The sequence below is a fragment of the Geotrypetes seraphini genome, chromosome 1 (genome assembly GCF_902459505.1).
Source record: "Geotrypetes seraphini chromosome 1, aGeoSer1.1, whole genome shotgun sequence".
Classification (NCBI taxonomy): Eukaryota; Metazoa; Chordata; class Amphibia; order Gymnophiona; family Dermophiidae; genus Geotrypetes; species Geotrypetes seraphini.
Genome location: NC_047084.1, coordinates 521407400 through 521430299, shown reverse-complemented (window position 1 = coordinate 521430299; position 22900 = coordinate 521407400). Strand labels below are relative to the sequence as shown.

Sequence of the window (22900 nt, the reverse complement as noted above, 5' to 3'; positions counted from 1 at the left end):
ATGTAAGGCTAAAGCCATCATAAGATCAAATAATCTAGAATAGGTGGGATCTATAGCAATACAGTCAAACCTCGGTTTTGTGAGTGTTTTGCAAGACGAGCAAAATACTCGAGCAAATTGTAACTCGCAAACCGAGCATTGAGTTGATTTGTGAGCCCCTCCCTGACCCGACCCGACCGCGGGAACCAACAGTATTGCTCCCCCCGAGGCCACTGGCGCTGCTCCCTCTCTTCACGATCGCCTCCTCCCCCCCCCCCCACTGACCGACCCTGCCCTTACCCGTGCACCGCAGGTGTTAGAAAGAAGCCTGACGCCGGTTTTCTCCTGGTCTGCTGCTGGGCCTTGAGCATCTGCCTCAATAGAGCCTCAGCAACACCACATACTGCTAAAAAAACTTTCATAGTGGTACGCTTTGTGTCTTCTCGTCACCGCCTCTTAACATGTAATCCTTCTTAGTCTATTACTCATACTTTGTACTACACTTCCCCCTCCCCATTCGCAGTTTCGGCAATCGCGAGACTACGACGAGAACGCCCCAGAGCCATTTCCTATTGGTGATCTACACGGGGCAGGAGTGTAGGAAGATCGCTCCTGCCCCAAAAGCCCACTAGACCACCAGGTAAGGCCGGGACGCCGGGGGGAAGGCTAAACTGTGGGGTTTTTTTTCTTTTTTTCCCCCTCCCCCAAAAATTGCGAATATGTGAAATCGCAATTGACGAAACCGCGAATGTGGAGGAGGAAGTGTAGTACAAAGTATGAGTAATAGACTAAGAAGGATTACATGTTAAGAGGCGGTGACGAGAAGACACAAAGCGTACCACTATGAAAGTTTTTTTTAGCAGTATGTAGTGTTGCTGAGGCTCTGTTAGAGAGAGATCTTTAACCCCCCCTGCCTTTTACAAAACCGTGGAAGTGCACTAAACGCTCTGTGCTGCCCCTGATGCTCATAAGAACTCTATGAGTGTCGGGAGCAACGCAGAGCATTCAGCACACCGGCCTGTGCTAAAACCGACTTTTGCAGTTTTGTAAAAAAAAAAAAAGGGGGGGGGAGGGCGGCGGTATATGCATTAGGTGGTTTTGAACTTGGGGGAGTATTGGTGAATTATTGTTGAAAACCCCTGAGTACATAAGAACATAAGAACATAAGAACATAAGCAGTGCCTCTGCCGGGTCAGACCACAGGTCCATCCCGCCCAGCAGTCCGCTCCCGCGGCGGCTCAAACAGGTCACGACCTGTCTGTATCACCAGAGGGGGCTCCCTTGCCACCTTGGTTTCTCATTTAAGTCCTGTCTTCCTATCGAAGTCCTAATCCTCCGGTCTTGCACATGCACGACCTGGTTTCTATACTCATTACCTGGTTAGCTTTCTATACTTGTGTTACATCCCAGTTCCTCCCTCAGTATCCTATGATCCCTTTATCCTTCAGGAATCCGTCCAATCCCTGTTTGAATCCCTGTACCGTACTCTGCCTGATCACTTCCTCCGGTAGCGCATTCCAAGTGTCCACGACCCTTTGGGTGAAAAAAAACTTCCTTGCGTTTGTTTTGAACCTATCTCCCTTCAGTTTCTCCGAATGCCCCCACGTACCTGTTGTCCCCTTCAGTCTGAAGAATCTGTCCCTATCCACCCTCTCTATGCCCCTCATGATCTTGAAGGTCTCTATCATATCTCCCCTGAGCCTCCTCTTTTCCAGAGAGAAGAGCCCCAGCCTATCCAACCTCTCGGCGTATGGGCAGTGTTCCAGCCCTTTTACCATTTTCGTTGCTCTCCTTTGGACTCTCTCAAGTACCGCCATATCCTTCTTGAGGTGCGGCGACCAATACTGAACGCAGTATTCCAGATGTGGACGCACCATCGCTCGATACAATGGCATGATGACTTCCCGCGTTCTGGTTGTTATGCCCTTCTTTATGATGCCAAGCATCCTGTTGGCTTTTTTCGAGGCTGCTGCGCACTGAGCAGATGGCTTCAGTGATGCATCCACCAGCACACCCAAGTCTCTCTCAAGTCTGCTGTCTCCCAACAATACCCCCCCCCCAATTTGTAGTTGAACAACGGGTTCTTTTTCCCTATATGCATGACCTTGCATTTGTCCGCGTTAAAGCGCATTTGCCATTTGTTTGCCCAGTCTTCAAGCTTGTCCAGGTCTCTTTGTAGGTCCTCACACTCCTCCCTGGTCCTAACTCTGCCGCACAGTTTGGTATCGTCTGCAAATTTTATAACCTCGCACTTTGCCTCCTTTTCCAGGTCATTGATAAATATGTTAAAGAGTAACGGCCCCAGCACCGACCCCTGTGGTACACCGCTTGTGACTCCCCGCCAGTCAGAATATTGACCCTTTACTCCGACCCTCTGCAGTCTGCCCGACAACCAGTGCTTGATCCATCTGTGCACATCCCCTCCCACCCCGTGGTTCCACAGCTTCTTAAGCAGCCTTTCATGTGGCACCTTGTCAAAAGCCTTTTGAAAATCGAGGTAAATGATGTCTATGGGTTCCCCATTGTCCACCCGACTGCTTATTCCCTCAAAGAAGTACAGAAGGTTCGTTAGGCACGACCTTCCCTTACAGAATCCGTGCTGGCTTGTTCTCAATAGGTCATTCTTTTCGATGTGCTCGCAAATGCCTTCCTTGATCATAGCTTCCACCATCTTCCCTATAATTGAAGTCAGACTCACTGGCCTGTAGTTCCCGGGGTCACCCCTCGATCCCTTCTTGAAGATAGGTGTGACATTCGCCAATTTCCAGTCCTCTGGTACCTCACCAGTTTTCAAGGATAGGTTGCAAACATGCTGGATTGTGCCCGCTATTTCTTGTCTTAGTTCCTTCAGAACCCTTGGGTGGATCCCGTCCGGGCCCGGTGATTTGCCGCATTTTAGCCTGTCTATCTGTTTGAGGACATCTTCCTTACTTACCTCTATGTGATCCAATTTTTCAGCCTGTTCCCCACTCATGAGCTCCTCTGAGTCCGGTATATTAGATGTGTCTTCGCTCGTGAAAACCGACGAGAAGAACGTGTTCAACCTCTCGGCTACCTCTTTATCCTCCTTAATCACTCCCTTCCTATCCCCATCGTCCAACGGCCCCACCTCCTCTCTCGCTGGTCGCTTTCCCTTAACGTAACTGAAGAATGCCTTGAAGTTTTTCGCCTCTCTGGCCAGCCCCTCTTCGTATTCTCCCTTTGCTTTTCTAACCTTCCGGTGGCATTCCTTTCGGCATTTCCTGTGCGTCTGGTGATTTTCCTCCGTTGGGTCCTTTTTCCATCTCCGGAAGGATACCTTTTTGTCCTTTATCGCCTTCTTTGCTTCTGTTGACATCCAAACCGGGTCCTTTGATCGCTTGTTCTTGCAGCCTTTCCTGAAAATGGGGATGTACATTTTCTGTGCTTCCTGCAGGGTGTCCCTGAATAGGGTCCAGGCGCTTCCTACAGTCTCCATCCTAAAGATGTTTCTGAGCTTCCTCCCCACCATTTCTCTCATGGCAACATAGTTCCCTTTCCTGAAATTCAGCGCAGTTGTTGCGGTCCTCCTTACTATGGGTGTCTCTCTTTCTAATGTGAATCTGATCGTGTTGTGATCACTATTTCCTAGTGGTCCTCCCACTTCTATCCCTCTAGCAGGCCCCCCTAATCCGTTTAGGATGAGGTCAAGAGTAGTACCCCCTCGCGTCGGTTCTTTGACTAGTTGCTCCATGAAGCAGTCCTTCACAGTTTCTACAAATCCTGTCTCCCTAGTGCAGTTGGAGTGACCCGTACTCCAGTCTATTCCTGGGTAGTTGAAGTCCCCCATCACTGTTACACTTCCAGTCCTGCATTCCTGTCTCAATTCCGCTTCCAAGTCGTGTCCGACTCCTTCTGGCGCACCAGGTGGTCGATAGTACAGCCCCAGTTTTATGCCCGCACCCTTGTTTCCGGGTAATTTGATCCATAGTGATTCCAGCCCCTCTGCCTTTGTTGCCATATCCATCCCGACCGAGTGGATAGATTCCTTTATATATAGTGCTATGCCTCCTCCCTTCTTGTGGGTCCTGTCCCTCCTGTAAAGCTTGTACCCCGGCAGCACCACGTCCCATTGATTTTCCTCTGTCCACCAGGTTTCTACAATTCCAATTATATCCAGGTCCTCCCCCTTGGCCACGACTTCTAGTTCACCCATCTTGGCCATGAGGCTTCTTGCGTTTGCGTATAAGCACCTCAGGCTCCGTCGTTTTTCTTCCACCTTTGCATTTACCTGGGCCACTTGCTCTTGGATTTCGGGCATTTTTTCCGTTCCCTGTGCTTCTGCTTTGCCCTCAGCCTTTACCCTCTTAGCTTTCAGCTTCTCCACATCCCCGCCACCCCACTTCCCCGCTTTTCCTCTGGGTTTTCTAGCCCTACCGGCCCCCTCCTGGGCTATCATCCCTTGAGCCTCTGTTTGATCCCCCTCGCCTTGTGGCACCTCTGTATTGCCCTCAGCTTTTGCCCTCGTGCCACCCAGTCCCCTTGTGTCTCCATGCCCCTTAGTCTCCTCCCAGCAAGCTCCCCTTACCTGGTGTTTCCCTCGCTGTCTGATCATAAGATCCACCGGTCTCTCTACTTCCTCCTTGCAGTCAGCCCGTTCAGCATCTGTTCTGGATACTGTTGTCCGAAGCGTCAACATCAGATCGGCTGTCGGCTTTCCCCCTCTCCTCAGTTTAAAGCCCTCTCGATCTCCTTCTTCACATTGGCTGCCAGTAGTCTAGTTCCCGCTGTGCTCAGGTGCAGGCCGTCCCGCCGGTAGAGCTTACTCTTTCCCCAGAAGGACGTCCAGTTCCTCACAAAGTGGAAGCCCTCCTCCTGGCACCATCTCCTCAACCATGCATTCACAGCCTGGAGGTCTTAAAAAATAATTGCCATTAAAGGAAGAGCATTATTGGACATTTTTCTGCCAAAATGAAATATTTAAGAATACGTCCAGGGCACAAGTTAGATGTCTGGGGCTAGATCTGTTTTAATAATGTATAAGTACCAAAAAAAATATGGCCAAACTGATCAGATGACCACAGGAGGGATATAAGCATGACCCCCCCTCACACTCCCCAGTGGTCACTGACCTCCTCCCACTCTCCAAAGGTATAAATGAAACAGGGGTTATGGTGAAATGTGTACCTGGGACCTTTTATGTGAAGTTCACTATAGTGCCCCACTGCTTTGCTAGAATGTTTGTGTGGCCAGTCTATTACTGTATTTCCCCATGTATAGGCCGCGGCTTATACATCGATTTTGCAAACCGGCCTAGTGGGTGCGGCTTGCTTAAATGGGGCGGCCTATACATCATCCCCCCTAAATACCTCCCTTGCTGGTAAATACCTCCTGGATGGCTGCCGCTGCCTCCTCAAAACAAGTTGTGCAGGGCAGGAGTGATGTTTGCAATCTCAAGCCTCGCCCCGCTCCACTTTCTGATTGGCTGCTGTAGCAAGAACTGACGGCAGCCAATCAGAAAGTAGCACGGATCAAGGCTTGAGATCGCAAACGTCGCTCCTGCCCTGCACAGTGTGTTTGGAGGAGGCAGCTGTCCAGGAGGTATTTACTGGCGAGGGAGGTATTTAAGGGGGTGGGGGATGATGTATAGGCCGCCTTATTGTATAGGCCGATGTAGGTTTTAAAACTCTTAGATAAGCCATGGCTAGTAACATGGGGGGCTTATCTAAGAGTTCTAAAGCCTACATCGGCATTTCCTGAGGCCTCTACATGGGGAAATACGGTACAAATGCTGGCCTCTCCTACATCACAATGGCTTGTTTTGTGTGTTTTGCATTTGGATGTTTCTTTTTTTTTTTTTTAATGGTTCACAAAGATAGACACACAAAGGATAGATGCACAGAGGATAGACACACAAAGCACAAACACATCCATTTTTGAAAAAACAATAGTTTTGCAGTTTTGAAAATAGGCATATTTGATCCTGGATTTTTGTGTCTTCCATAAAACATCTAAACTAGAATTTAGGCGTCATATTGAAAATGCCCCTCCACATGCCAAATCTAATTAATTTACCACTAAGGAATTATGACACACCTAGATTTTTTTTCTAAATTTCCATTACTCAAATCCTAGTAAAACAGTATACAAGACTATGTTTTCATTACTGTTCCACTATCAATCAGCAAGATGATGAAACTCTGTACCTATGACCTTAAGACGATTAATTATAAAATATTCCAGAAAATATTAAAAACCTTACTGTTTCAAAAATGTGTTAAATGCTAGGTGATATATCAGAGAAGTGAGAACTTTTGTTAGGATCCTGGTAATACCCAGTCTATTTCATTTGTAAACCACACTGTATTCTTGAGGCTAGTGCGGGTTATACGTGTCCAACATAATATAATGGCCAAGCCAAAAGAGGCATGAAATTAGGACAGTTGAGCCATCTGGAACTCCTGTGGTGATGCTAAGTTATTCAGGACAAAGCTCATAGTGATTCATTCATGGCAACCCATTCAAGTCCTCTGCAGTAGGAAGCCATATCAAGATCACATACCCAATTATGTCTCAAACGAAAATATCAATTCACTTGTTTTCTGCTGCTCACTTCAACTGTGACCCTGATGCCCCATGCCCCTCAACCTCCAAAAGACCCTGAAACATACTCAAGAAAATGTCCAAACCTTTAAGATGGGCCCAATCAGGACAATAAAGGCCGAGACCATCCACAATGAACAATTTATGCCTCAAAACTAAAACCCCAAGCCACTAAACAAACCTCGTCAGTTCAGAATTTACCCTGTTTCATAAACACTCTGCTGTTTTTGCTTTTGAAGCCCCTTGTCAAGCTCTTTGGGGAATAGTAGGTGACTAAATTATGCAGAAATCTTGGATTACAACTAGTTTTCATTGGTCTGATGAGTTTCAAGTTTTTTTATTTCTTATATTGCATATTGGAGATTCTGAGGGGTCCTTTTACTAAGGTGTGCCAATGGATTTAGTGCATGCTCAATGCCTTGCAGCCGATAGGAATATCATGGGCTGCATGGCATTTAGTACACTAATCCTTAGCTTGTGCTAAATCCATTAGTGCACCTTAGTAAAAGACACAATTTTCTGCTTGACGGATTCTATGTAGGGTACCAATATTAATGGCCGCCTAAAAAGCAGCTGCCGATCACTTGTCAGTCATGCAGTGGCACCCTAAGAATCATGCCTCCATGAAAGAAAGATGCCTGAAATATAGGCCAGGGTTTTCTAGGCCTACATTTCCAGTGCCTGTCTATGCCGTGAATGGCACCTATGTAGGTGCTTTATGGCACTTAATGCCACTTCAGCATCAGCCACATCCATAGTGGCGTTAAGTGCCGTAAAGCACCTATGTAGGCACCTATGTAAGTGCCTACGTAGGTGCGATTCCAGTGCCTTTTATTTAGGTGCCGCTAGGTGCCTAAATTATACCATTTAAAATGGTGTTTCTCAATTAACTTAGGAGCTGGTAGGGTGCCTACCTGTGCCAATGTTTCAGTGTGGTTTATAGAATATCCCCCTAAGTCAGGGGTAGGCAATTCCGGTCCACGAGAGCCGGAGCCAGGCCAGGTTTTCAAGATATCCACAATGAATATCTATGAGATGGATTTGCATGCACTGCTTCCTTGAGATGCAAATCTATCTCATGCATATTTATTGTGGATAACCTGAAAACCTGACCTGCCTGTAGCTCTCGAGGACCGGAATTGCCTACCCCTAACCTAAGTGATTAATTACTATGTGATGAAGAAGTATACAAAGTTATTTTTGGTTAAAGAATGAACATATGGTGCAAATGTGTTTGTTTGTTTTTTTTAATTGAAAAGGCATTTCTGCATTATTGAAGATATGCATAAGACATATGAAAACTTAATTTATCTTCTGAAATAATACCTAGAATAAATAAGAAATTTATTATTCTGTTATTAACACCTGCTATAGAAAGATGACATGGTATCTGAATAGGATCTGTTCGACTGAGAGCTTAGTCTTTCCTGGATTAAATTTTAGTTTGTTGGATAGGTCAATAGCGGCAAGCTTGGATTTGGCCACTTCTAATTTTCCAGTTGCTTCTCTAAATGGGCCATTACTACATTAGCTATCTCCATCTTAGCTGCTCAGTTTGTACAGTACCACAGCTTGTATTTCCTCCAATACTTTCAGCAGCTCCCTTAGGCCTGCTGATGTACTAGGAATTGACCACAAGTCACAAGTACCTGACAGAAACCCAAATAGTACCAGGATACTGGGCTAGATGGCCCATTGGTCTTTTTCTATGGAAGCCCCTAAGATTTGGCATGGCTTACCTATCCAAATACAAAAGGATCAGAATTATCTGACATTTTGAAAACTGTTTGGTTGTTTCGGCAACTTTTATCCATGGTTATTCTTATTATTGTATTTCTTCTGCTTAAATCACTCAGGACTTGATACATAGATTTGCTAATGCTTTTGGTATTTTATTCCTAGTGACTTTATACTTTGCTGATATTTCATAATAGTTGTACAAATTAAGGGCTCCTTTTACAAGGCCACAGTAAGTGCTTATAGGAATTCTATGAGCGTCGGAGCATTTGCCTCACGGGCCCACGGTAGAAACCTCTGCTGCAGCTTTATAAAGTCAGTGCAAACTTCTAAAAAAAACCTGCTTATTTACTTTTAAATCACTATGAAGCTCCCCTTCCTCAGGGAAGTTCCCTTACAGTACTCCCCACACTTCCATCTTTTGTGAGTTTTTTCTCCTATTTAGATTGCAAACTATTTACATATGTACTGTACCCACAAACACTTTGTTAGTTTATCTATATGTGTACAGTGATATATAATCTGTTGATACTATGTAGGTAAAGTTGCATTACATGAACCACATTTGCATGAGATAGAGGGCTCCTTTTATGAAGGTGCGCTAGGGTTTTTAGCGCACGCACCGGATTAGCGCGCGCTATAGCGTGCACTAGCCGAAAAACTACCGCCTGCTCAAGAAGTGGCGATAGCGGCTAGTGCGCAAGGCATTTTAGCTTGCGCTATTCTGTACAATAAGGCCCTAACACGCTTTCATAAAAGGAGCCCTGAGTTTATGGTGGAGATCTAAGGTGAAGATGGGGGATATATAAGGGTAAGGACTAAGGATGGATGGATTGAGGTTTTATAAGATTGTTTTTATTATAACTTGCCTTGCTCTTTTTTGGAGAGGCATGAATAATCAGATAATGGAAAATGAATACATATAATAAAAATGCTTTCCTTCTTTTTAGTTATTCAGTTACTGTTCAAGAATCTTATGCACATCCCTTTGATCAAATTTACTACACCAGCTGTACTGATATCCTGAACTGGTTTAAATGCACAAGGCACAGGTAATAACATTTGCAGAGGCAGTTTCTGAACAGAAGCATGTGTTTTCTATGATTGTGTATTCTGTGTGCCATAAAATACATGTATGAGACGTGATAGGCTGCAGGCAATAGAGGTGTCTCTACAAACATTTGTGCATCATAATTTTAAAAAAGATGTTTATCTGCTGTCATGTGAAGACAAGAAAGCAGATGTGGCCTTAAGAGGTAAAAGACTGGCAACCATGTCTAGACATGATAAGATATTTGCAACAAAATAGTGATGCAAATGTTTAGACAGGAAAATGAAAAGCGAAAGGCTGAAAAAGAAAAAGCAAGGTTGCTTAACGTTACACTATGTGACAGTGATAGAAGTTGTATAATGGGTACGCCTCATGTCAAAATGATTGACAGCTGTCAAGATAAGGATCGACCAATCGGCGTTCACTCCCAGGTTAAGCCACGCTCACTCTCCACCCATACCACGCACACTCTCCGCCCAAACGCCACCCACTCTCTGCCCACACCCCCTTATTGCCACCCACTTTTGCCTAAGCCCCCACCAAGCCCCTATTGAAGAAGGAAGTACTAAAGAAAATGACTTGGAGGTTGACGACTTCATACCTAGAGAAAAGACCAAGGCAGCCGACTTCATAATTCAACTTCCATGGAAAATATTGCGGTGCGATGAAATCATTGCTGCAGCAGACAGACTGAAACTATCAATCAGACCACTCTCATTATCTTAGCAATCATTAAGTCTGGCAATGGTGACCTCAGCAAATTTGACATCTCGCAATAAACTACACGCCGCAGCAAAATGGCTAAAAGACAAAAAATTGCTGAAAATGCTAGTGCCGCTGTACAAGAGAATCCTCTACGCTCAGCTGCTCCTCACTGGGATGGTAACGTCATTAAAGAACATCTTGAAGAGTCTTATGAATGACTTGGCTGCATTTGTATCTGGTGCTGCAGCATACACAGAAGGTAAACTCCTGAGTGTGCCAAACCTGTCTGATGCTACAGGCATGTCACAAGCAGATGCACCTTACAAGTTATTTGAACCATGGCAGCTGGTTCACAATATTGTAGCATTGATCGTTGATACTAGTGCTAGCAAAAGTGGCATTAAGAAAGGTGCTGATAGGGGGATCCAAGATGGCCGCGGTGCAGATGCTCTGAGAGCGATGCTTCTGACCGCTCCACTCTTTTTTTCCCCTTTTTTTCTTGCGAATCGGCTTGTTTCCTACCTAGGATGCCGAAGAGAAGGGGTAGGAATGCTGTTGGCGCCTCACGGCGCTCCGAGGTGCCCTCCTTCGGCAGGATTGAAGAGATGTTGCGGCGGATGCAGGAGGCAGCCCTGCCTGAGTCGGGAGCAAGCCCGCTGAGAGCACCGGATGGGGGCGAGACCGGCGATGTCTCTCCAGGGCTCGAGACCACTTTGAGCACCGTCCCGAGAGCTCCACCTCCATGTCCCCGGTTGACCAGTTTCCCAGGGGTGGGGGAAACCCCGGAGATGGGGGAAGTACTCCCCCAAGAGGCAGCAGGGTCATCATGGGAGACTGAGGCAGTACTCTCTGTTCAGGGAGCAGCTGCAGAAGAAGCCGGGGGAGGTCATGTAACCGGAGGTGAAAGATTCCAGCCAGGACCTAATCAGGGGAACTTTTCTTCTCTTGACGGTGAGCACTTTAGCATTCTGCACAGTTTTCCTACTATAGAAAAACCAGCACAAGTGACTTTAGATTCACTGTGGGATTTGATTGTAAATTTCACTAAGACTATTAGTCCCAATTTCCAACATATTGAAAGGAAATTGATTCAACATTCTAGAGAGCTCAAAGATTTGTCAACGGAAGTGACTATTTCAAAGAACACTACTCAAAAGCTTGATCAAGAAATATCTATGACCAAACAAGTTCAGCAGTCCCTAATTAAAGATAATATCAATTTACGGAAGAAAATTGAGACACTTGAAAATAATTCTAGGAATAATAATTTAAGATTAATTAATTTCCCTAGATTGACTTCGGTTACTCCTAGGGAAATGCTTAGGACAGGGGTGTCCAATGTCGGTCCTCGAGGGCCGCAATCCAGTCGGGTTTTCAGGATTTCCCCAATGAATATGCATGAGATCTATTAGCATACAATGAAAGCAGTGCATGCAAATAGACCTCATGTATATTCATTGGGGAAATCCTGAAAACCCGACTGGACTGCGGCCCTCGAGGACCGACATTGGACACCCCTGGCTTAGGAGATATCTGATAGAAATTTTACAGGTTTCAGAAGAAACTTTACCACCATTTGTTCAAGTGTATTACTTGCCAAATAAAGAAGGGGCACAAACGCAAGTTAATGTATCGAATCAAGCACCATTGAATGTATCTGAATTGTTGGAAACTTCAGAAATAGAAACAGTAGTACCTTCAACAATGATTTTGACCGTAGCTCTCGCTTTGGATAAAACATGGTTGTTGAGACTTTTCTTTAAAAACAGAAAGAAAGAGTTCCTCTGTTGCAAAATACAAATGTTTCCTGATCTTTCAAAAGAAACTCAAAGACGGCGAAGAGAATTTTTGTTGTTGAAACCTGGAGTCACTTCACTGGGAGCAACGTTTTACTTGCGACATCCGTGCAAGTGTATAATCTGCTACTGTTCAATTAAATATGTTTTCTTTGAACCACAACAACTAACAGCTTTTCTGGCCATGTCCAGATTGGATAAAGAGAAACTATCAGCTCCATAATTAATATATCTGCCTTTTCTCAGTTTGTCTGTAATTTATCTTCTAATAATATTTCTTTAGCTCGCTTTAAGAAATCTTGGATCCACTTTTTGAGGACTTGAGTTGAGTTGGTTGGAAGATTTTTCCTGTTTTAATTTTATTTGGATAGTTTATGATTTATATTGTTATAGGTCATATCTTTATAACTTACTTTCTGTACAAATGAATACTTGTAATGTCACTTGAAAATTAATAAATAATTATATCATATAAAAAAAGAAAGGTGCTGCAAAACTATTGGAAGATAAAATTGGTATGAAGCTCTTCTGTTTGGCCTGTAAGTATTATATCTTTAAAGTAGTTATTGGGGCAATATGGAAGGGTCTGTTTGGTAAAGCTACAGGGCCAGATAATGAACTGTTTTCAAATTTCAAGAAACTGTGGGACAAACTAGACAAGCAAGACATGAAACTTCTGACACTGAAAGTTGATGAACCTTGGTTGGTGGACAGGAGAAACAAGGTTATTGAGGAACTGACTGCATCTATCACCCTTTCTGTCAAAACATATTTCCTTAGATTACTCCTGAGCCTATCACCTCAACTTAATCCTCTTTCCAGAGCTTCCTTTCAAATGAAAGAGACTCACCTCATGTGCATTTATGCCACATAGTTATTTAAACGTCTCTTTCATATCTCCCCTCTCCCGCCTTTCCTCCAAAATATACATATTGAGATCTTTAAGTCTGCCCCATACATCTTATGATGAAGACCACTGACCATTTTAGTAGCCTTCCTCTGGACCGACTCTAACCTATTTATATCTTTTTGAAGGTGCGGTCTCCAGAATTGTATACAATATTCTAAATGAGGTCTCACCAAAGTCTTATTCAGGGACATCAGTACCTCCTTTTTCCTACTGACCATACCTCTCCCTATGCACCCTAGCATCCTTCTAGCTTTTGTCATCACCGTTTCAACCTGTTTGGCCACCTTAAGATCATTGCATACTATTCCACCCAAGTTCCGCTCCTCTTTTGTGCACAAAAGTTCTTCACACCTTAAACTGTACTGTTCCTTTAGGTTTTTGCAGCCCAAATGCATAGCCTTGCATTTCTTAGCATTAAATCTTAGCTGCCAAATTTCAGACCATTCTTCAATCTTTGCCAGATCCTTCCTCATGTTATTCACATCATCAGGGCTGTCCACTCTATTGCAGATTTTGATATCAGCCACAAAGAGGCAAATCTTACCTGACAGCCCTTCAGCAATATTGCTTACATAAGTATTAAAAAGAACAGGTCCAAGAACCGAACCTTGAGGCACACCACTGGTAACATCCCTTTCCTCTGAAGGATCTCAATTGACCACTATCCTTTGTTGCCTTCCTCTCAACCAGTCCTGACCCAGGCTGTCACTTTGGGGCCCATTCTGAATGCACTCGGTTTATTTATTAGACGCCTATGTGGAACACTGTCAGTGGCTTTGCTAAAATCTAAATATATCATATTTACTCCCTCTATCCAATTATCTGGTCACCCAGTCAAAGAAATTGATCAGATTTGTATGACAAGACCTGCCTCTAGTGAATCCATATTGCCTTGGGTTGTGTAATCCACTGGATTCCAGAAATGTAACTATTCTCTGTTTAAAAGTGTTTCCATTAATTTACTTACCACAGAAGTTTGACTTACCAGCCTGTTGTTCCCTGCTTCTTCCTTACTTCCACTTTTGCCCTTCTCTGTCTTCCAGTACCACCTCAATTCTAGAGAATCATTGTAAAGGTCAGCCAGTGGAGCCACCATTTCTAAACTATCTAATGGAACTCCTGGGACATAACGATGAGCCAACGATGACCTACTTGAACTTATAACTATGTATTTGTAACTATGACCTAACTGTATAAATAACTGTACTGATGTACCTGTACCAGCAACTCTATTGAATGTCCAAGTCAATCTGTGCATTGTAACTTCCTGGGTAACTGATCCAACCTTTTGTAATGTAATCCAATTTTGATCTGAACAGGTAACAGAGGAATAGAAAACCCGATATAACATAACATAATATAATATAATATTCCCACATGTTTATTTACCATCTATCAAAATATCCCCCAATAGGGACACACTCGGTTAAGAGGTATCCAGATGATCCTTACATACAAATGTATTATACTATAAGGAATTTTATTTTATGGAGGGTTTTTTTATATTGCTGTATTTTTAGATTCATTTTTTCAAATAAAGGAAACAAAATATAATAAGTGATATCATAAATATTTCTCAAAGTTTGTTTGTAGTTAATGTTTAGCTGTGTGGCAGGATGCCAGATCCTATTGCTCATGGCTGACCAGTGATCCACTTGTTTTGTAGCCCAGGCTTCCTCATAGACGTCAGGGAATGGCGAGCAGAATGGATCATAGTGCACAGCAGAGTGGGAGAGTCTTTCCACACTGAATTTTCTTGTTTGTTTTGTAATTTTCCAATGATATGACCAGGCTGATCAAAAGTACTTTTGTGATTGGCAATGGGAGTGGGGGGGGGGGGGAGAATGAATATTATGAAAGTGCTTAAAAAAATTCCAGACATTTAAATGAATAATTTTGGACATGTAAAATTGTTATATGTCCAAAATTAGCCATCCAGAATGGTTTGGGACTTTGGGTGTAGCGTAGTGGTTAGAGTTACAGCCTCAGCACATTGAGGTTGTGGGTTCAAATCCCGTGCTGCGCCTAATGACCCTGGGCAAGTCACTTAAATAGACTGTGAACCTGCTGGGATAGGTAGGGAAAATTCTTGAGTACCTGATGGTAAACCGTTTAATACACCTTGTCCAAGCAATATATCAAATCCCAATCCCTATAGCAGAACAACTGATTTACATGTGTGTCTAAACAGCAAAATTCAGCCACTAAACATACAAATTAAGGGTCCAAGTGGCTTGCAGAAATGGCAGCTTAGACATTAAAGGTCATACATGTGTATTAAGGGCTCCTTTTACAAAGGTGCGTTAGGGCCTTAACGCGCGGAATAGCGTGCGCTAGCCGCTACCGCCTCCTTTTAAGCAGGCGGTAATTTTTCGGCTAGCGCGCGCTAATCCGGTGCGTGCGCTAAAAACGCTAGCGCGCCTTTGTAAAAGGGGCCCTTAGTGATGCCATCTAAAAAAAGATGACAAACATGAATATATTTATGATTTGAAACCATCTGTTAGACACTTCAAATTATACATTATACATGCAGCTGAAAATTTACCTCACAATGCTGTAATAGTGATGCACACTTAGTTGACTGTGTTTAAATGCTGTTTAAATATCTACACCAGAATGTTACCATTCAGTCATTCATGATCCAACTCTTTTCCTGTCTGCTGGCAAGGGAAGGGATACTTTTCCCTCTACTGAGATGCTGAATGAGATGCGTTCTTGATTGCTGAACCTTTCAATACCATTTTTTCTACCAGTAAGGGATGGTCATCTGCTCTCAAAGGCTTGATCATATCATATTAGACTACCGTTGGCTTTGTCCAACAATAGTCCAACTCATTGGTCCAGCTTTGCTCTTTTTGTATCCAATGCTAGTTTGAATCAACATTTTTTGTAAGACATGTAATACCATCATCCTTGCTTTTTCAGAATCAGTTATCGGATAGCATATAGGCGTGGAGAAAAAACCATGTACAGGCGCAAATCCCAGTGCTGCCCTGGATTTTATGAAAACAGGGAAATATGTGTCCGTAAGTGCAAAACTTTTGTGTCTTGAAATATAACACTTATGAAGATTAATCTTGTGTATTTTGTCATAGAAGACAACCTAAGAACAGAGAATGAAGTGGGGGTGGAGCCTGTTGGAGGAGGGAGATGAGTGTGGCAAAGGGACACTAGTGGTTGAAGCAGTAGCATAGCCATCTCTGCAATAGAGGGGCCCAGGGGTGGACTGTAATGGGGGGGGGGGAAAGTATTCCTTTCCTCCCATGACATGTAGGCACACTAATTGTACTTTTGATGGCGGGGATGCTGAGCCCTGTCAGCCAAATTACTATAGTGTCACCACTCCCTGCTGCTTCCTTTCTGCTCTGAGCATGCTAGAACTTCTCATGCATGCTCAAAGCATGCATGATAAGTCCCAACATACTCAGAACAAGAAGCAAACAGCTGGAAGCAGTGACTGTAGTTCTTTGGCTGGTAGGGCTTGGCATTCCTACCAGCAAGATAAAAGGGGGTGCTGGAGTTTTGAAGGGGCTTGAGCCCAGCCCCCCTCCCGCCATGGTTGTAAGATGGATATAGCAGACTTACTGGGAAGGTGCAATAGCCTAGATGAAACGTGTGTATATCTGAAAAGTATGAAGTCAGCATGGGAATGGGATTTTAATCAGAGTGAGTGCAGGAATCATACAGGAAGTAAGCACGAGAAGTGAGCCAAGTGTAACCCCTGCCAGCCTGAGAACTCTCACAGCTGCTATTGTCCTACTGTGCAGTACATTAGGAGTAAAATATCAGGGAAGTAAAACTGGCTTTTGCAGGTTTAACTCTCTGGGAATTTAGGGTTCCAGGTTGGAATCAGTAAAAACTGGAAGGCTATTGACACAAAAAGCAACTCTCTTTATATTCCCTTCCCCAAATGAAATAGTTTAGGCCAGATGTTGTTCTGAAGCAAAGGCTTTCTTAAAGTCTTAAGGCGTAAGTAACAAAAACAATAATGGCCGAACAGAAAACTATCAAACATTTTCAGGTATTTCATTTATTAAGAATTTGCTATAGAGTCTGTTCACAGGGGATCATGGTGGTTTACAACTCTAAAATAATTTTTAAAACTATGAAAACAAAAACGGATGGACTTTGGAATTCGACAGAGGGGTGTGCATGGCATAGGTTTCTATTTAGTTTAGAACGTGAAGTGACACAGAGGGTGTGGAATTGTGATAGACTGAATCACATCTTTTGGTGGGAATCCCTGTGCTTGTGTTATCGATACAAATGTATGAATTTAGAAATAAAGGGTTATGGTAAAAATTTTAATAAGATTTGGGGCCTTTTAGTAGATTTTGTATCCACCAATCAATAGTTCAAGCCTTCCATTTTATTGAGTTTTACACCAATCCAGATTGGGAGGGAGGGATGGGAGGGGGGAGGTGAAAAGATGTTTATATTATTATTGTTAGTAATAAGTGCTGTTATTTGGTGCCAATTGTTGTATTTTTGTATGCACTTTGTATGTTATTAAAATGAATAAAGAATTTAAAAAAAAAAGGAAAAGAAAACAAAAACTCCATAAAAATTAGGATAGACCTGCACACATATACAGCAATCAAACCTTAAAACAGAGCAGTTCTTTTTAGTCTTGGAGTTTCACCCATGTTAAGCATGCATCCTACTATCTCCTTTTTCCAATAGATACTTTGCACAGCTGGATTGAGCTCAGATGTGATCACAGATTCAGTTCCTTCTGAGAACCTGGCCCTCCCTTCCAGATCTGATGTATCCTCTCCTTCTTTTCTAGAATCAGGGGTACCCTGCTGCTTTCTCGTACTTCAGAGATGCTTCCTTTCTCATCTCGATTACATTATTGTACATTGGATTTTCTCAGTGCTCTGATTCATTGGCTTGGCCAGCCAAAAACCTCTTCCCCCTTCCTTTGTGGTTCAATGGCCAGTGAGCCAAAGATAAGCAACATCTTTTGGGCTTGTTAATTATACCATTTCTTCTAAGCAAAACCTTCTCCTGTCATTGTCTCACGAGTCAGGAGAGTCCTTCCCTTGTTCTGGAAACTGCATGGGTATAAAAGGGCCACAACATAATTAGTAGAGCCACTAGAGATCTCTGCCATCTAAGCAAGGCAGAATCCCAGGGGTCTCTACACAAGGCTGGGGTTTGATATGGTTTACACCAGTGTTCTTCAACCGCCGGTCCATGGACCGGTGCCGGTCCGCAGAAATTTTCTGCCAGTTCACAGGGCTGGCACGTCCATCGGGCAGAAGACAGTGTTCTTCAGCCACTTCAACACGGTGTCTTCGGGCTGGCTCCCTGATTGCTGCATTGCACAAAGCCATGGGAAAAAGCTCCTACGCGCATCCTGCGCCTGAACCGGAAGCATTCTCTTTGACGTTGCAACATCAGAGGGAAGGCTTCCATAGCTTTGTGCAAGGCAGCCCACAGTTATGTGCAATGCAGCACTCAGGGAGCCAGCCTGAAGAAGCCGTGTTGATCACATCATGAGCTGACCTGAAGATAACACCGGGGGAGGGGGGGGGGAGGGTCACAGCATAGAGGGAGAGAGACAACAACGGCAGGGGGAATGTTTTTATTTAGTGATTGATTTACTTCTGCTGTCTGTTCAGGAAGAAATGCATTTGTTTCTTTTCCTCTGGGGTTGTACTGCATGCACAGTGTTGCATCTTAGAATTTGTTTGTAAATATTAGTACTTTTAGTTTTTGGTCCTGCATTTGCATGGTAGGAATGCATTTTCTGGTAGGAATGAATGTTTAAAAAGTATGCTTTGTGTATTTTAATTTTGTGGTTAACCATTATGTGTTGTTAATACGATTATATTGTGTGTATATATGAAAAATGAATGGAAAAAATGGTGTTACAATTAGTACTATTTTGGGGGTGGGGTCTGGTGCGGCGATTGGGTGGAGATGGGCACGACTTAGCCCAGTGTTCTTCAACTGCCGGTCCGCAGACCAGTGCTGGTCCACAAAATAATTTTTATTTCTGCCGATCCATAGGTATCAAAAGGTTAAAGAACACTGATTTACACAGTGAGGAATGATTGATGAGTGTGTCCAGTGGAAAGGACAATAAAGTATCATAAAAAGAAACTGCTTTATCAACAGATTCTGACAAGTTTATGGAGGAGAAGAGAGATAGTAGTGGAGAAGATACAAGGGCCATTAGCGAGGAGATTCCCAGAGATTTGTGGTGACTAGATGACACTGTGGGAGGATCATCATGTTTGAAATTTATCAGATGGTGGCCAGATAAGGGAAGAACACAGGTGGACTAACTTAAGAGAGAGCAGTTGGAGGAAAGGACCAAATCAAGGTAGTGGCCGTGTTGACAAATGGGGCAATAGGATATAATTGGATTGTAAAGGAGATATAGGCAAAGAGGTTTGAGGCATAAAAGCCAGAGGGGTCATCAGTATGGATGGATGTAATGGGCTGAATGTTCAAGGAAGAAGGAAAGTTAGGAGTTGAAATTAATGAGGAAGAAAAGGGACTTATGAGGGCACTAATAGAAGAGAACTACCTGGAGAGATAGCAGGTGCAATAATTTGACGGAGTAGGTTTAAAAGGAAGAAAAAGAGTAGGATAAAGGAGGAAGAGGGGTCTGATACCTAGAGGATGGGGAAAGTAGCAGGATGACACTGCCATAGTCATAGTTACTAGGGCTCTTCTTCCATTCTCTATCTATAAGGAGGAGGGGAGGGAAAGATGAACAAATTGGGTTGTGAATAAGGTATGTAGTAAAAGTAACTTTTTTTTTTTTACTGAGAGAGCAACAATTGAAGCAAGGTCCTTACGAGAAAGCCTGGTCTGAAAACATGAAAATGAAGGGACTAGTTCTTGAATATAGGAAAGTTTGTTAGAAAGAGAGCAAGCATTCCGTGCAGAACATGAAACATGGATAAAAGACAGAGAAAAGAGAAATCTAGGGATAGTTGTAGAAAGGATAACAGGCTTATGTATATAGATGGGGTGAGAGTTGACTTGAATGGCCAGAATTGGGATCAGTGTGACTCCAGCAGGGAGGATGAGAAGAGGAATGGAGCTATGATGATAGTAATAAAGATGAGATGGCCCTTATCCTGAGGTAGCTGGAATGTTTTGATGGATTAATTCTATGCAGCTTGAATGTGTTGTTGAATTGACTCTCTCTAATGTGCTGTGAGAACATCATAAGAAATGCCGCTGCTGGGTCAGACCAGTGGTCCATCCTGCCCAGCAGTCTGCTCACGCGGCGGCCCTCAGGTCAAAGACCAGCACCCTAACCGAGACTAGCCCTAACAGCGCACGTTCTTGTTCAGCAGGAACTTGTCTAACTTTGTCTTGAAACCCTGGAGGGTCTTTTCCCCTATAACAGACTCCGGAAGAGCATTCCAGCTTTCCACCACACTCTGGGTGAAGAAGAATTTCCTTATGTTTGTACGGAATCTATCCCCTTTCAACTTTAGAGAGTGCCCTTTTGTTCTCTCTACCTTGGAGAGGGTGAACAGTCTGTCTTTCTCTACTAAGTCTATTCCCTTCAGTATTTTGAACATTTCAATCAAGTCCCCTCTCAGTCTCCTCTTTTCAAGGGAGAAGAAGCCCATTGATTGAACGAGTATAGAATGGGAGAAGGCCAAACCTTGGTGGATCACAGAATCTTGGGATAGTCATGGTTGAGGCAGCTGAGAGAAGTATGCATAGTATGCATATAAGTTGCAAATTATATTCTAGGCTCCCCCAAAGAGCATACATGAGCAATTCAAGAAAACTCTATCAACAAGGCTGGATGGGATATACCTTCAGCTTTGCTTGTTGACTGGACAGGAATGTATCACTTCAGTGGTGTGAAGGATCTGAACCTGGGTGTCCCTTGCTACTGCATAAAAATCTGTGCTGCTGCCTGAGCTCTAGAGATGGCCATGGTCAGCAGTTGTTTTGATTTAATTTTAGTTTGGAAATGTGGAGGGGCAATTTTGATAGGATGTCTAAGTCCAACTCTGGGCATTTTGAGAAAAATCCAAAAATTGGGTGGAGAAAATGTCCATTTTTGAACCCGAAAGACTACTATCTTTTTTCTAAAATGGCCCAGCTCAGTAAGAAGAGGTAAGAGAAGAGCGAGATTGAAGGATCAGATAAATTTTCCGAATAACTAACCACTAGCCTACCTCTCAGATCAGCTTCCTGCTCTGTTAAGATTGCCCATAATACCTGAAACTGTCTCAGAGTCTGGTATCCCCTTCCAGTTTCACTTTCAGGAGAGAGGGAGTGGGACAGCAACCACTTGGGGAATTAAACATATGGATATTCATTTCGGTAGGGTTACCAGATTTTAGAGAATGAAAATCCATGGCCCCGCCCCCAAGCCCGCCCTGTTCTGCTCGAGTCACGCCCCATTCTGCCCCCAGCCCCACCTCCAGCCCTGTAATCCCTCAACCTGGTCACTTGTCAGGAGGACATCTGCGCATGCACTGGTGTGACGTGATGACGTTGCACACTAGCGGTATGGTGTCGCCTCATTGCATCTGCGTATGCACAGACGCCATCCCGACATCGCTGCTACCTTGAAAGCTTTTCAAAACCCGGACAGAGTGCCGGGTTTTGAAAAGCCATCCGAACCCCTGGACATGTCCTCGAGAAGGAGGACATGTCTAGGGAAATCTGGACAGGTAACCTTACATTTTGGCCTTTTGAGATAATAATAATAATAGCTTTATTTTATATACCGCCATACTCAGGGAGTTCTAGGCTGTTCACATCAGTTAATTAAGGTTACAAACAATGAAGTCTTTGGAGTTAACAGTTTAGGAATGTACAGGTCATTGAGGTTGGCAGGAATATACATGAGTGTACAGGAGGAAGGTAATATTTATTTACAGGCAAAAATAGGAAGGAAAAACAACATAAAACCAAATTCAGGTCCTTGATGTAACGGGTTGGGAGAGTACAATAAGAAGGAGTAGGTGGAGATTCACGTGCATTGATGGGAGTTGAAGAAGTGTAAGAGGGTGTGTTAAGGATTCTGTCCGTGGAATAAGTGTGTTTTGAGTATACTTCAAAAATGAGCACTATAATAACACAATAGATGATGGCAGAAAAAGACCTGCATGGTCTAGCCAGTCTGCCCAATAAGGCAAACTCATAGCATATGATAGAATATAACATATTCTTGGTCTTGATTTGTTCTTGCCATTTTCAGGAAAACAGACCATAGAAGTCTGCCTGGCACTGGACATAGAAACATAGAAAAATGATGGCAGATAAGGGCCATAGCCCATCAAGTCTGCCCACTCCACAGACCCACCCCCCTAAGTCTGCTCTCCTGGAGATCCCGCTCCTAATGACCCATCCTTAACTCCACCCTCTTAGGGATCCCACATGGGCATCCCATTTACCCTTAAAATCTGGCATACTGTTGGCCTCGATTACCTGTATCGGAAGCTTGTTCCAATGATCAACCACTCTTTCGATGAAGAAATACTTTCTGGTGTCACCATGAAATTTCCCGCCCCTGAGTTTAAGCGGATGCCCTCTTGTAGCTGAGGGTTCTTGGCGAAGGAAAATATCTTCTTCCACCTCGATACGTCCGGTATTCCCCAACTACTGCAGTTCCTGTCAAAGCCCAGCCCAGCCCATCTAAATCTGTCTAGCTATAATCAGGGCACAGACCGTAGAAGTCTGTCCGGCATTAGCCTAATTTCCCAAATACTGGAGTTACCATTTAAGCAATGCTAAGTCTTGTTTTGATTTCATTCTCTTTCCACATAGGAACCCTTTGTGTTTATCCCATGCATTTTTGAATTCTGTTACCATTTTCATCTCTGCCATCCGTATGAAAGGATACAAGCCGGCTGTGAAATAAGACCAAAATGCTGAATTTCAGAGTGCATTTTACTGTGTCTGCCAAATGCATTAGGACAACTGTAAACCATGAACTTGCTGTCATTGTTCTTGTTTTTAGATGGCATTTGATACAAGAATATGAAACAGCTGTACCACGAATCTTATTTTTCTTGTTTATGACTGGTTTCTTTCTTTGACAGCTCACTGCTCTGATAAATGCGTACATGGCCGTTGCATTGCACCAAACACCTGTCAGTGCGAACCTGGCTGGGGTGGGCCGAACTGCTCCAGTGGTAAGACTTCACCTGCTCTTGTCTGTCT

General features: G+C 43.6%; 1 protein-coding gene across 3 annotated transcripts in view; it reads left to right on the top strand.

Annotated features, from left to right (window-relative positions):
• MEGF10 (multiple EGF like domains 10) overlaps positions 1-22900 on the top strand; it is a 252373-nt gene that overhangs the window by 58648 nt on the left and 170825 nt on the right. For all 3 annotated transcript variants that reach the window (XM_033928980.1, XM_033928978.1, XM_033928979.1), the window contains exons 3-5: positions 9228-9329; positions 15665-15765; positions 22780-22872. In XM_033928980.1, coding sequence (XP_033784871.1) covers positions 9228-9329; positions 15665-15765; positions 22780-22872 — 296 coding nt within the window. The remainder of the gene's footprint in view (positions 1-9227; positions 9330-15664; positions 15766-22779; positions 22873-22900) is intronic.